At 38.0% G+C, this 15,418-nt stretch overlaps 1 protein-coding gene across 1 annotated transcript in view; it reads left to right on the top strand.

The window, feature by feature from the left end:
• LOC115412330 (diacylglycerol kinase beta) overlaps positions 1 to 15,418 on the top strand; it is a 125,661-nt gene that overhangs the window by 37,859 nt on the left and 72,384 nt on the right. The window contains 17 exon segments of the mRNA XM_075353450.1: positions 2,453 to 2,515; positions 2,921 to 3,184; positions 4,441 to 4,593; positions 5,058 to 5,107; positions 7,254 to 7,328; positions 7,530 to 7,614; positions 7,617 to 7,648; positions 10,273 to 10,321; positions 10,324 to 10,347; positions 10,350 to 10,391; positions 10,885 to 10,917; positions 10,920 to 10,975; positions 12,158 to 12,225; positions 12,227 to 12,272; positions 12,992 to 13,090; positions 14,807 to 14,917; positions 15,063 to 15,136. Of these exon segments, the coding sequence (XP_075209565.1) occupies positions 2,453 to 2,515; positions 2,921 to 3,184; positions 4,441 to 4,593; positions 5,058 to 5,107; positions 7,254 to 7,328; positions 7,530 to 7,614; positions 7,617 to 7,648; positions 10,273 to 10,321; positions 10,324 to 10,347; positions 10,350 to 10,391; positions 10,885 to 10,917; positions 10,920 to 10,975; positions 12,158 to 12,225; positions 12,227 to 12,272; positions 12,992 to 13,090; positions 14,807 to 14,917; positions 15,063 to 15,136 (1,324 nt within the window).

Here is a 15,418-nt window from a genome sequence, read left to right as displayed (position 1 = left end):
CTCTAATAATTTCCCTTTCACCTCTGCAAAATCATAACGACAACCCCAATATTATGGATGCTGTCCACATTAAGCCTTATTTTTCTGTTAATAAAACACTTTCCCTTCAACACCATGCACTTGAGTCCAGTCATTCACTCCATCTTCACAATTTGTATACGAGAGAGAAAGAGAGGGACAGAGAGAGACAGACAGACAATTTATTTAAAAAATTTGGTGATGATTGATCGCAGTTTTTGGACATTAAGCTACATTAAGCTTTTTTAAGCAGGTTACGTCCGTGTTTCCCTTAAAATTTACCTTAAAATGCATCTGAACTCAAGATTTTTGTGTAACTTTGATGAGTTTTAGACTTACCTCCACCCCCATTTCGAGTCGTCGGATCCACCCCCCCTCTGTGTTCCGGCACCTCCCACTTTACAAATTAAGCACTGAGTAAAACTAATGTCACACTGAAAAATTTGACAACAAGCAAACGTTCTGCAATCCAAACCTTTTTTTTAAAATAAAATTATATAATTGTTATCAGTTAAATTGAAAGACTGTACAAATATACACTGCAGTAAAATGGTTCCTGTCAGCATTTGAACACGATATATTAACATTAATGAGGCATTTTACTGCTGCAGTAATGTGGATGTTGCATTTTACCGCTAGAGATGTTTAAGGTTAAGCTCAATTTCACTACTTTACTGCTGGGTCAGGCTTACTGTCCTCTGAGACCATGTATCATTAAAAAGTAAAGTTTTATAAGTTCATCTGAAAAAAGCCCTATTTTTAGATTTGTGACAATGCATTTTGCAGCTAATCTCTTTAGCATTGAGTTTATTTCGCTTAAGAAGCAGGAACACATGATGCAACACCTAATGCTTCTGTTTATGATAAACTATAAAAATACATTAGGATATGAAAAAGGTGAGAAATTGTAAACTGAGATGCAAATAGTAGCTAAAGCTGGGAAGTAGTAGAGAGAAAGTACAATATTTCCCTTTCAGTTGTAATGTGCAAATAATGTAATTAGTAGGCAGTTTGTAAGTACATGATAAAAATACTTAGTTACATTCCACCACTGGCAATATCTGGTTGTAGTCAGCAAAGACATGATAATTTGGTGTTGATCTACCATCAGTGCACAACCTGGAAGTTCTCTGAGTACATACACAGAAAAGGATATAAAAAATGCATCAGTTACTCCTCACTGTGAAGCACACTGTACTTATCAGAAGCCCAGATCAGAGGCCCTATAACAGATCATACAAATCAAGTTAACATCACTTCATCAATTTCAGTCATTGTACACTTACTATGTGTAATTTATACCATATCACTTGTCTTTATTAGGGGAGTTCACTGTCTCTTGGTAGAGTCTGTTTAATGTGTTTTTGGGGACATGTTCTCATACAGGCCATTCTGATACAGACTGCACTGCCATCTGGTGGTCATTTTTATAATATCACCCAATGTGGATAGAGCTGATTATTATGCTTCTTGGATCTCCCATTGATGCTAATATGATTAAGTTTATAGGAACTCTGTTGTAATGGGGTACACAATGATGGGCTGCAGCTTATGATTATTTTCATTATTGATTAATCCATTTGGGTTTCTTCTGGTTTAATCAATTATTTGATATATAGAGCTTTGGAAATAATTATTATACCACTGCTGATTTGTTCAGTATAAACAGTCCTTCAAACTACCTTTTGATATTCTTTTAGAGTCATATGTTTGTATCGCTCTTAATTTAATACAGCTTATTTATTAAATTTGTAAAGCACACAACGTATGTGTATTTTAACAAATGTTTGAGTCACTTTTACTCAGAAGAAAATCTTACTGGCTTATGTTAAATGTTGACATTTCACTGTCTTTTCACAGGTTTCTGTTGATTATTTCCAAAACTTTGTGGAAATGGTGGGAACTATCCACCAGTATTTACCGAAGCTCAGGAAAATGTCCCCCAAATGGCCTGTTTTTCCCAAAGCCTAGTCTTCCATTTAATATTACAGAGGAGAAGATAAATCAGAATACACTCAGAAGTGGAGTCAGAGAATGATAAAGTTGTCACTGATTAGTTTAAAACTAGCTGGTTAATCCTCTTGGTCTGTCAGAGGATCAAAATGCATGACAATATTAGATACCTTCAGACTGTCTGGAGATGTAGAGGCAATGGTTGAAAATGTTTAATACGTTTCTCTTACTATGTTCATATGCCATTGAACAGCAGATCCAAACTCGGCCTCTGTTCTGATCTACCCCCTTTGACTAATCTTATCTGCTATTAACCGACTTCTTACAAAATTGTCCTCCAATCCAGAAACTCCTCACTTCCTGTAAACAGTCATTGTCTGTTCATAAACATTATAAATACAGTTTATTTATGAGTGATTTACTCACCGATGTTCATCTGCTGCATCCACCACTGTCCCTTTTTTCCTTGAAACAATGACAGAAGCCCGTTCCATTGATGCAGGCATCTCTATACAGACCGAAGTGGCCTGTGCCCCCATTACAGGTACCAGAGAAGGCTGACAAGCCCATATCCTCAGGGTGGTGTCATCTTAATGGGACACAGTTCTGCTGGCTATGACCTCTTGCTCCGTTGTTTGTGTGCTGTTGCTATTTTGGTGCGTGTTTGCTGTACTTTTGCCTGTGGATCAGTGGATAACAGTGACTTAATGGTATTGCTTTGTGGATAGTGTTTTATCTGCTTCTCTGCATCATCAAGTTTATTTTTTGGCTGTTGTGTTAGTGCCTATAATACTGTTGTTTCTCTATTAAGTAAGTCTTTGTGCATCCATTGTCTCTTCCTATAATCCTCTGCTGTTTTAGTTTTATGTCAACATAAATATCCCTTCTTCTCTCTCTTCTCGTCTCTTTTATTTTATCCACACATGTCGCTGGGGGCCTACACCAACAGGAATGAATGGAAAGAGTATCCTGTCTGCCATGGGTCGACACACACCAGAACACACCAGTGTAATGAGCACAGCAGGTTCAGGAGCCACCACCTCCCCTTGTTCGTCTCGTTCCTCCTCGCAACGTTCAGGGACAGGGGGCCACACACCTGGGGGGCCCCACAGATCCCCCTGCACCCAAGTCAAAGCCTCAGAGACCAGCAGCAATGCCCTGACCCCTAACACTGCTCCATCCAGGTCACCAGTCTCTCCTAAACTTTCACCAGGTGAGGCTTTAGCCACAGTATGTTTAGAGTAAGAGTGTGTCCTGTGAGGAGAAACATCCTGATCTTCATGATTTCTCAAATGACCATACATCAGAATCGCTGTTTTGCTGTAATTGTTCAATACTATCAATTACAATGGTTTTGAAATTGTCATTAATTTTTTCTCTTAATCTTTTCATTGGTTTTGGTTTAAGTCTAGTTTTAGTTGGATGGAATATACAGGTTTTACATAGTATTTAGTTATTATTAGTTTTTGTATTACGCTTTTCAGGTATTATGAAGAAAGCCATGATTTATAGAATGTGAAAAAGTAGGATGACAGTGACTCGAAACTTGGACTCAGACTCTAAAGAATGACCCAGACAAAGTCGGATCTAGTATCTTTACTGAAAAAGGATTAGCAGTCAGAGGAGGCAAACAAATCTAGAGGGACAAGTTGTGGCGAATGCAGAAAACACAGGGTAAGTGGTCATGCAACAAATCACAAATGCTCTTGGCAAGAAGCTGAAAAGTTTGTCACAGAGGAAGAAAGAAATACTCTAAATACCCTTTTTGGAGAGAGGAGACAATCAGACACAGGTATAGAAAATTAAGACCAGCCAATCACAGTGGCAATAAACATACAAGGACAGAAAACAAGTCTGAAATGAGAGGAGAGGTGAGACAATAAATAAAACAGCAAACATAAACTTGTTGTTTTCACAGTACTTGAGGTTATTATGGACTGAATAAAAAAAAAAAATCCTCCAAATTATTATTTTTTTTTACATAGAATTTGCCCAAAAATGTCAAAAACATTCCTAAAAGTAGAAAATCCAGTGCTTTCTTAATTTTTTTCCCAGAGCTGTATTAAATTTTTCATCTGATCCATTTTCCCTGTTAAAATTAATTACCATAGCATATTTTTGACTGAAACCTGGACTAGTTTCCCTCTAGGTGCTGCTAATCCAGTTAAAGCTTTTCAGATCGGTTCTGCCTGTCACATGATGTCATATTGTTTGGGTCAGCAGCCTGTGGCATCGGCCTCTTTTTTCTGTACTGTGTGTAGTGTTTTGTCAACCTGTTCTCCACTGGTCTGTTTTGTCTCCACCTGTTACTGTGAGATCCCGTAAAACTGTCAAACTAATACTTAACTGTTTAATTTACTGCAACCTTTCTTCAGTTCATTCACTTTGGTTTTACTAGAGGAACCGCAGAGGAGATTCAAGTTATGGGTGCTGGATGTAGCTTTTAACATTTGCGTTGTACATCAACAGAGAGAAGTCACTCGGAGAAGCATTTGTCGCTGCGGAGGAGCCCATCGCCTCAGAAAGTCTCCCCCCTGCCTTCGCCTCAGGTGGTCTTTCTCAAGGACATCGTCTGCTACCTTTCCCTGCTGGAGAGGGGAACGCCGGAGGACAAGCTGGAGTGTGAGTGACAGGGACGGGGATGTAGGCGGAGGGTCAGCTCTCAGAGGGACATCGAGTGGGAGCAGCTGTTGTAAGCAATCTGTGTATGTGCTCAGACCGCCTATACCGCTGGTCTCAGTCGTATGTCAGCTCAGGTTGACAGCAAGAGTAATAATGCTGTTCCCTCTCCTCTGTTTGCCTCCCCATGGCCTTAAATATGGCTGTTACACCTCCCACATAGGGCAGGTCAGTGACATGCTTAAGCTGTGCTGTGCGCAGTAGACTTCTTTAGCTTCTAAGGCTATAGTGGCCCTCACTGACAGGCTAATCTCTACTAACTGGTCCCAGAAGTAGCATGCTCTACTTATTTAACCCCATGGCCATCTGGACCGAGTCCAGGAAGGAATGTTAAAGCTTCACAGCGCCACTAATTATCTGAGACTGTCTGACTCATCATGGGATCTTTGTTCTATCTTCCCCTCTAGTCATGTTCCGGCTGTACGACACAGACGGTAACGGTGTTCTGGACAGCTCGGTGAGTCTCTGCCTCTTCCTCCCTTTTCCCTCTTCATCTTTGTCTCTGTGTTTTGTCTGTGTCTCTCCCTCACTGCCCTTTGCTCACAGCAGCTCCAGGAATAGTAACTTGTAACAGTGGGTGACACTGGTTATGTTTACATGACATCATTTGTTATGGTTCTGCTTGTTTAATAATAGCCATGTGCTGAGGGATGACATAAATGGAGAATCTGTTCTGTGAGTATCTTATAAATACAGGAAAATACAAAGTACGGGGTCATATTTTAATAGACTTTGCACATCACTAGTCCTGGAAGAAATATTCAGATCTGATAACACTGGTCTACAATTTTTTAGAAATGATTTGCTTCAGAGATTAAATGTGCTAAATGTTACGTATTTTAATAAGACTAATTGGAAAATAAATGACAAAAGTGCCGGTTTGCTGATGTTTTCAAGGTATATGATTAAGTGTTATTACACATATATATTGGTTTATGTATATTTTTATAATAGTTTTAGAAATCTTCCACTAAAAAGAACCTGTAAAGTGAATGTATTCTAATGTGCAGACAGTGTTTTGAAGTAGATCTTGTAGCTCTGAGACAAATATTCCTTTTGAGTCAAACCCATTCTCATTAATTCTTGAATTTCACATTTTGACCCAAGGCTGTATCTTGGAAAGTTCAGCCAACCAGCATTTTTTACTTGATTTTTCTTTATCAGTGACTCTCATGTGGTAAAATTTCATTACTTTTATTCCGGAAGCATTTTCCTTGTAGACCAGTGTAAGTAGGGCTGGTAATCATGGCCAATATACTTAATCGTTTTGATTTCAATACATAAGGTTCTGAATAGATTAATCATGATTCGATTCGACCCAATATCGATTCGATTCAGTATTAATTGTTTGATTTAGATTCCATTAGTGATACCAAAGTACAATTTGTAACCTGATTATTTGATTACCACAGCGATGCAACACATCAATACTGGTATCAATATTGACAGTAGAAAGGAAATAAATATAACATTTCAGCAGTAAATAGATGAATCTGCTCTTAAATAATGAATGGGACAGAAACATTGCCATGTTTCTACAGTGGCTCAGAACTGATTTCTTTGTCATCTTTATTCTGTTTTATGGCTGGTGGCTTCTAGCATTAAGGCACATTGCTATCACCCTGGGGCACTGCTAACAATTTTGGCCTGGGTGTAGGGGGTGAGGGGGTGGGCTCCGTGATTGTTGGTCAGAGCAGGGGCAGCAGTCCGTCACTGTTGCTTCACTCATCCTCTAACTCCACACCTGAGTGTGGAACCAAGTTAATATTTCTAGCCTCCTCCGGGTGCCCAGTTCCTGGGGGTTCAAGTTTGAGGATGGGAGGACCTCCCGTTTCCCCACCCTTCCTCCGTGTCCCTCCTGCACCAGAGCCATCACGAGTGAGATCAAGACGCCCTGTGCCCCCAGAGCTAGCAAGACAGAGCATCAGCAGTACCTGGGTCACGTACTCGTGGTCTGCTCTGAAAAATCGATCTCATCCACTATTAATTGATTACGCAAAAAATGAAATCGATCTCAAATCAGTCAAATCGATTTTTTTTACCAAGCCCAACTGATAAGTGAGTGAGTAAGTAAATAGTGTAATGTAGTGCTCTAAAAATGGTACCTGGTCAGTGTTTACTATATAGTTTGTTTTGTATTCTTATTGCTGCTGCATTAATGTAGTAGTAGTTTCAGCAATGCATCATATTCTGTACAATAATCATGTTTGTAGTGTTGAGAAAATCTGTGAGACCCATATACCTCTAACTTTTCTCTCAAATTTACACCAGTTCAGCCTTTTGGCATTTTAAAGAGTGGATTTGTTTAAACTCAATTCCATGAACAATGTAATCTGAAAAGTAACTAAACCTATCAGACAAATGTAGTGAAGTAAAAAGTCTAAGTGCTAAGTGCAAAGTTGCATTAAATACTCAAAGAAAATGCAATACTTGAGTAAAATTACTTACATCACTGCTTTTGATGCTAATGTACAAACTCCATCTATGCATTTTTCCTTCATCGTTTAAGGCATAAAGAATTAGCCATAAGTAAAATATGAGGCTGAAAATACATGTAGGGTGGTTTCTCAGTCCAATAAGAGATGTTTTTTTTATTTTGGTAGGAGCTGGATCGCATCATCAATCAGATGGTGCATGTGGCAGAGTATTTAGAGTGGGATTCAACAGAATTACGACCGGTGAGATGACACACTCATAAGCAAAACAGAAAGAGAAATGTAAATATTTCATGTCTATTTATGTACTGTAATTTAAAGTTTCCTCAGATTTGTGTAAAAGTGATCATCTTCGAGTCATATTTTACACTGTATGTTAAATGTAACTGATACTTGTGTTTAAGCACACAGTTGTTCTATGGACTGTGTTGACTCTCGCTGCAGATATTAAAAGAGATGATGGAGGAGATTGACTTTGACCGCGATGGGACAGTCACACTGGAGGAGTGGATCAGAGGAGGCCTCACCACTATCCTTTACTGGTCCTACTGGGCATGGATTTGGTACGTGTGTGTGGCTCAGTGTGCTTGCATTGCTGGATGTATAACACTGCACATGCTTTGCACACTACTCACCTCGTATATTTATTAATAATGCTCACCTTCAGCCTGCACTCATTACTGAACATAACGCCTGTATATTCTGCCACACTTTTTTGTTGATATTGGACTCGTTTTTTGTATATTTTTTATTCGACAGATTTAATATTTTTATTTAAACTACTTTTATATTTGCCTTCTGTATTTATATTCTACACCTTACACCTTACACCGTACCTTACAGAGCACAAAAACAAAATTTCCATTGCACTGTACAGAAATACACCATCATCTTGCAAATTTTTTGTTGTAGAGATTATAAAGGCTCTATGATTGGTGTTCATTTGTTGTTTTCTCTGTGTAAGCCATGGTGAAACCTTCTTGTTTTCATTTGTTTGATGAGTTTATTGGAAATATTATAACTACATATGTAAACTTTCGAGAACAGCATTGAACTATTGAATTAATGAGGTTGATATACGCTGCCAATCCAGTCACACATACAATATTTAATTGGACCGCCTTTAGGTTTGTCATAGGACAGGTTCACTGTTGCATCCATTGCACCAAATAATCTAATGTAGTGTCACAGTTAAGGTCACAACATTTTTTATGTCCATAGTTACTTGAATTTTTCACCAAGATTTTGTATTGATGATGGGAGACTTATTCCCATCACATCCTGAAGACTGTCAATGTGGCTCAGGTCTGGATTCTGTGGTGGCCAATTCATGTGTGAAATGATGAATCACTCCTTCAAAAGCCTGATGAGCCTGATTCTTGGCATCGTCCAATCTTTATGCTCTCTGTCAAACTAATGGTTGTTAAAGAAATGAGAAGCTACTCACTGCATCCGTTAAAGGGTTAAGACCTTGTGCAGCTGAAACATATTAATCATTGCAGTAATTCTTCAATGGAAGGATCTGAACTATTTGAGTAGCTTAAATCCAGAACAGGGACTTTTTTGGCCAGGTTGTGTTTCTGCATATTTAAAGTAGGGGTGTGCGATATGACGATATTAGATCGTGACCTGACAAAGCAGATAAATCGTGGAATCGGGGGTTTATACGGTGGTACATTTCGTGCCATATGTACCCCACAATGAGCACATGCACGCCATATGACCATACAAAATGAAAGTGAACTTAGGACTTAAATCTCCTGCTTTTGTGCAGCTCATTTTCAGTTTCCCTACCTTCGGAAACTTTATTTGAGGGGGCAAGACGTGAGTCCTCCACATCCTCCACATACAGGTTTGTCACATATTCTCTTCGAATAATGTATGGCAACACTACGAACCTGTTCAATCAGCTGAAGAGACAGCATCCTAAACAGTATGAGAGCCAAACTACTAGAAGACCAGCCACACCCAGCCAGGGGCAACAGGTAGCATTAAACAAAAGCAAACAACTTTAATGCAAGCATTTAGTAAAGGCATTCTTTATGAGAAGAGGAGCAAGTGCTTTTCCATATTCATAATTTTTTGGAGTGCTTTGATTCTTCTTTTCTCATTTTGGACTTCTTCCTCCAACCAAGACCACCCAATACACCGATTACCAGTTGAAAAACCAGAGCTATCAGCCACCTGTTCTGTTAGCCTGGAGGATTATTTGAAATGGGCATTTCTTTATGATATTTTGTTCTGTATTTTTCTATTTTTTACTTTTCATGTTTATTGAAAGCTACCTCAAAAACCAAGTGCGCTTAATCACAGTGTTGTTTACATTTTAGTATGTTTATGTTCTTGGCACATGTTGGCAAACTGCACAAACTATATAGATTAAAATGTTCTGGAAGGTTCTTTGTGCTAAATTGTCTGTATATTTTTTTTCTTTTGGGCTATTTTTACATAGGAAAATTGTTTGGTTGCTCTGTTCAGAAACTTGCAAATTAGTCTCGAAGATTCATGTGAAGAATCAATATGATATTTTTGCCATATCGCCCACCCCTAATTTAAAGATATTATTATTTATACAAGGGCTGCACTTACTGTCCTTTATTTTTAAGTGTATGTATTATTTTGGTTTTAAACGTTGAGATATGGAACAATACACATTTAAAATGCTCAGTCATCTGTGTATTTTCGTTGAAACCCAAAAGGTACACTGTGTATTGTAATAGCTTTTCAACATTATTTATGCTTTATGCTACTCTTGAGACAAACATGAAGTTTGCCCAAATAGCAGATACTTGTTTTGATGGCTCACAACCCTCCACCCTCTGGTCATACCTTCCCAGGGGTTTTCTTTTCAGGTTTTCTCGAGGGGTTCATGTCTTGAAAATTGAAAGGCTTCTTTCCCAAATCTACATATTATTATGGTTGTTAAAAATGACCTCAGGGACATTATACTATTAACATACAGACATGACATTTTTCCTCTGCTGAAATTCAGTTGCTTAGAGATGGAAATCTATTTATATTATTATTTCTGTTACGTTTGCTCTCTATTACACACACTATTTACTATAATCATGTCATGTCATCCCTAAACTGCAGCAAAATGTTGTTTTAATATCTTAGAGTTCAGTTTGTAGCACGTGAGACTATAAAGATTGCGTCTAAACAGATGTTTCTATCGTCTTCTCAGAATGTACAGGAAGATGGGCAACATGTTTGTGGCGTCCTGAAGCACTTCAACAACCAGCCTACTGTAACTACTGCCATACATGCTGCTTGGAGTTCGCAAGCAGGGCCTCTGCTGCTCCTGTAAGTCTGCCTCAATGTCTTTTCTCCATCTATCAACATTTCTTATATCTCCTCTCCTTACCTTTTGTTCTCTGTTTTTGTATTATCTCGTCATCTGTTCTCCATTGAACTTGTTTCTCCTCTTCTGCTCCTTGTGTCTCATTCAAGTTGAGGTGTTGTGCCTGAGCAGTTCTGAGTTAAAGTTATTTTTCAATTGAAAGTCCTTACAGTTGTGATTAAAAAAACATTAACAATGTCATTAGCAAGTAATTGCATTACTGACTGATTGGTTGAGCTGCTGCTTTTCAATGGTTGATGTACGATTTAAGTCATGTAGTAAAGGTAGTTTTGTCAGTTTCCCCTACCACCTTTTTGTTGTATATTTTGGATTAAAGACAACCAGATAAAACAGTATGGTCAATAGGTCACATCAACAGTGTGGAGAGTGTGTTGGATTGTGCTATAAATTCTATTGTCGCCTTTAACTGTTACTGTTGTGTCTTGCTGTTTTCAGTATGCAAATACACAGTACATGAACGCTGTGTATCCAAGACATTGCTGCCTGCATCAGCACCTACGCCAAGTCACGTAGACCACCAACGTAAGTATAAGCACAACAGAGGATGATTCTACACATTTGATATCCATAGCATAAAATAATGCTACTCACTTATGAAACAAAGAGATATTGGCAAATTATTACTGGGTCATAGTCCTATTTTAACAGAACAGAGCTTCTGAATAGCCAGCAAAAGGTATTTTTTTAATGTCAAGTTCACTCATCGGTTGTGTTTGGGTTTTGTTGTGTTTTTTTGGCTTTCTCAGGCTCATTTAGATCTGGATCATGACCCAAGTCGAATGCTACATTTACAATAATGTGACACATCCACAAGATGATTAAGATCTGAGTGTGCTGTTTTGTTCTTTTCAACCTTATCTTGGTGTTACTTCCTTTTCCAGTTCGCTGTTTTTCTTTCTATCCAGCAACAAATGGTAGACTGAAAAGTTGATAACAGAAATTTTCATTAGGCATAAGATTAAATGTGATTTACGGAGTCAGGTGTCCAGAAACACAACTCTTAACCTTTATTAATCTTTATGTTTGGCTGTGTCTCCTTGAATTATAACAAAACAACCTCAGAACTTAATCCTATATCATTGTCAAGGTTTGAGGTTGTATCACTGTACCCACAAATTTTAAGTAAGAGCTTTATTTTTTATAGTATAAGCAGTATTTGGACACTGTATACATTGTATGTTTCCTTAGCTTTTTATCTGGGTTGAGGAGTAATGGATTTATACAGTTTTCATAAATTCAATTTAATAAAAATGTTTATCTTAAATTACAGTCATAGAAAAAAGTATTAGACCAACAAAAGTCATCAGAAACAATGGTTGTGCAATCAAGTACTAACTCCTGTGTGTGTCATGTGACTAAAACAGACAAAAAAGAAACATGGAATGCCTAAAAGCACTGTTTTAGCAGTACAATGCCATAGCAATTTGATGTAAGACTGAAGTGATTTTGGTTATTATCAAGAAACCATGGAAAATGGCTAGATATCGGCTCTTAAAATGAAACTCTTATGAGCTTTTTTGTTGTTATCATTATATTTGTCCAAACAAATGTACCTTTAGTTATACCAGCCATTAAAAGGAACAAGAATTGAAGAAAACAAGGATGGTCTATATTTTTTTCCACAACTGTATGTTTGCAAATTGATGTAATATGGAAAATATCTCGTTAATCACTATACAGTATTTTCATGCTTTCTCTGTCCTTCCAGGCTATGCAGCATGTATGGATTGAGGGTAACTCTCCTACTAAGTGCGACCGCTGTCACAGAGCATCATCGTTACCAGGGCCTGACTGGCCTGCACTGTGTTTGGTGTCAGATCACTGTGAGTCACTTTCCTTACATAGAAACAGATTAACTCTTACACTTAGCACTGGTGATGCTAGTTTCCAAAGTATTAACCATTTAGTAGGTCAACAAGTATTGAGCTATTTTCATTTCTTGAGTAACAATATGCAAACAGAAATAATTTATGTGTATTCATTTATTACAATTGTCACACATAGTTGACAGTAGCATCAGAGCAGTATGAAATACATAGATCCTAGATACTCATTTTATCTATTACTACAAGCTTAACCCACAGTCGAACTTCTATCTGAATAGCACACAATAAATTAATAGTTTAAAGTGTTGCAATCACTTTTTAGAGGTACACACCAACATTATATTTGTGTTACATATTTGCTTCTGCATTCTCCAAAGTTCTGTATTACCTCATTCATATCATTTTATTTGCTGTTGCTTTTAAAGTCCACTAGATGTCAGTACTGACTTGGATTTTTCACAGTCTAAATCTTGCAGCATAAACTCCAAAGTAGCATCCACACAGTAGTAGTATGAGCATCTACTCAGAAAACACGTTATATAATCATAACAGGCAGATAAAACTTTGTTCTAGAGGATTCTGTCAAACAGTATAAACTGTCAGGATAGCTGACCTCAAATGTGTAGCTTCACATACTATTCATATTTGATACACTCAACGTCACAGATGGTTTCCACCCACGGTTCCTATGTTTCTGCTTCTCTGCTCATCTGTAGCTCCATAATAAGTGTGCATCTAATGTCAAGCCTGAGTGTGATGGAGGAGCCTTGAGAGACCACACTCTGTTGCCCTCGTACATCTGCCCCGTCGTCTTGGTGAGAATGATTTTCTCTGCTCTTCTTAACTTAACAAATAGAGATGATGTTCACTTTCACTGAAAAAGGAGGAACATTTACATTTTAACTCCCAAATTCAGTGCTGACTCCTGATAAAAAATATCTCAGCTAACTGTTCACTCTCTGAACTATTATTCCGTATATGGCCTCAAAATTTACCTTAAAAAAGTTCATTTTTTCTGCTGTTACACAGAGCAACAGCAGTGGCAATGTTTATGGTTTTCACAATGGGGAAATATCTACATGTATATCAAAAGTTAAACATAATACCAATCCTATACCATGTATTTTTAGCAGCTCCTCCCATTCAACAAGGATCACATTTCTAAATGAAAGAGAGATTTAATCACAATTCCTGGATATCTGAAATAAATCAAAGACAGATCTCCTTTCCTGAAGAAGTTATCTACAATTCTTACTAAACTCCAAATCTAATTTTCTTGTATTGGGATATTAAAACCACTACTTTTGTCACTAAAATGTATATGTGATCTTAAATGAAATGATGAAGCTAATGAATGTAATCCATTATGACATATGGATACTTCTCTTTGGATTTGTTACTAGGACCTGAATTAGTGTCATTATTTGTTGTCCAGGAAACACACATTCCACATATCCAACCAGGAAACAGTTAACAAGCTGTGAAACATACACAAAACACTCCCACGTTACCTTGGTTTGCCTGCCTCACAGTGAGGAGAATGGCTGGGTCAATACCTGATCAGTAATGGATGAACAGATAAATAGATGAGTGACTGAGCCGCCGCTGTTCTCTCTGTAACAACCACATGTTCCAATTCATGTCTGACGTCTCAATTTTCCCCATAACCACATAATTGACAGTCTGATTTATTGCACTTCTAGGCTACATTTGTAACTGGACATCATAGCCTCCACTACAACCTGCAAATTAGTCAGCTGATGTGTGTAAAAACAGTCAGTTTTTATGTCATTTTCATCTCTGTTCTGTATATAACAGCTAGAATAAACACAAAGGCCAGATGGCTATTATTTTTCTGTTGTGTTTACTGAGATTTGACTGGTGTGCTTTTAATAGCATCATCTTTTTGCACCCCCTCAGCAATTCCTTAAATATTTGAAAAATCAGCTTTGTATGTTTAAGTTATCTATGTCATTCCTGCACAGTTGTTGTTAACAGAGCCTAAAAAGCATACAGAAATATAATTTACTCAGCATGTCATTCCATTTAATATCCCTCTTGTAAACATAAGATACCATTTTCTGACTACTCAACTCCTGCTGTCAATAAACATCTGTAACAAGTACTGCTTTTCGATTTTGCGGGGGACACACCATCCTCTGATGGCTCTTATTATTTATATTATATATCTTCTTGTGGTCAATGCCAGTAACTAGCCCTTCTTCATTACATATAATGTTTAAACTATTGTTAGGCATAACTTCAGTAATGGCTTAAAATAAACGGACAAAGACAAATCATTTATTGTAATTACTCTATGGGATTTGATTAAAATTTCATCTTTAATTGTGCTTAAAATTTCCATGAAACTAAATTTAGACCCTGAACAGTGGAAACACAGGGACCAATTGCTGGGTAAAATTCTTTTGGTGGAAACATGGCTCTGTATTGAGGCATCAGTACCTTTAAAAACATTGGCCTCCTTGTATCTGTATCTGTTCTCTAGTCCATCACTGTCCCTCTTTTCACAGGACCGTCACTCTGTGGTGAAGCGTGGTGAGGGCGATTCGCCACCGAGCACCAGCCCAGATGACACCAATCAGACTTTTAAATTCACCCCTGGAGATGGACAAGCACTGCAGGTATCCCAGCCCAGCCTCCATTATCTTCACAAAGAAATCCACAACCTGTCGCTCACTCATGTGATCCAGGACTGCATAGGTACATACATATCTAACAGATGGTTTGCACATGGATGAGGATTTGTTTCTATTTCTTTGTGTCCAGATCACCCCTCTCCCAGGTACCCACCCACTCCTGGTCCTGGTCAATCCCAAGAGTGGAGGGAGACAGGGGGAGCGGTAAGTTGCCGTACTAAAGGGTGCCCTACTCTGAACTGAAAACCACAGCATACTTTTGGAAACAGATTTTAACAGTATCACAGAGTGCACAAACAATCTGTACGTCCCCTTTGCTAAACACTGTAATTTAAAGGCGACAGTCTATACCAGCAGTAAAGCTGCCTTTGCTGTTGTGTTGTTCCCTCTATACCACACACTGGAGACCGATCATACCCTGCTGCTCTGCTTCAGCCTGACACATTACCATAGCAACACACTTTATTACCATTACAAAAGAAAAAG

This window comes from Sphaeramia orbicularis, chromosome 21 (assembly GCF_902148855.1).
Source record: "Sphaeramia orbicularis chromosome 21, fSphaOr1.1, whole genome shotgun sequence".
In the NCBI taxonomy this organism is placed as follows: Eukaryota; Metazoa; Chordata; class Actinopteri; order Kurtiformes; family Apogonidae; genus Sphaeramia; species Sphaeramia orbicularis.
This window is presented reverse-complemented; position numbering and strand designations above follow the sequence as displayed.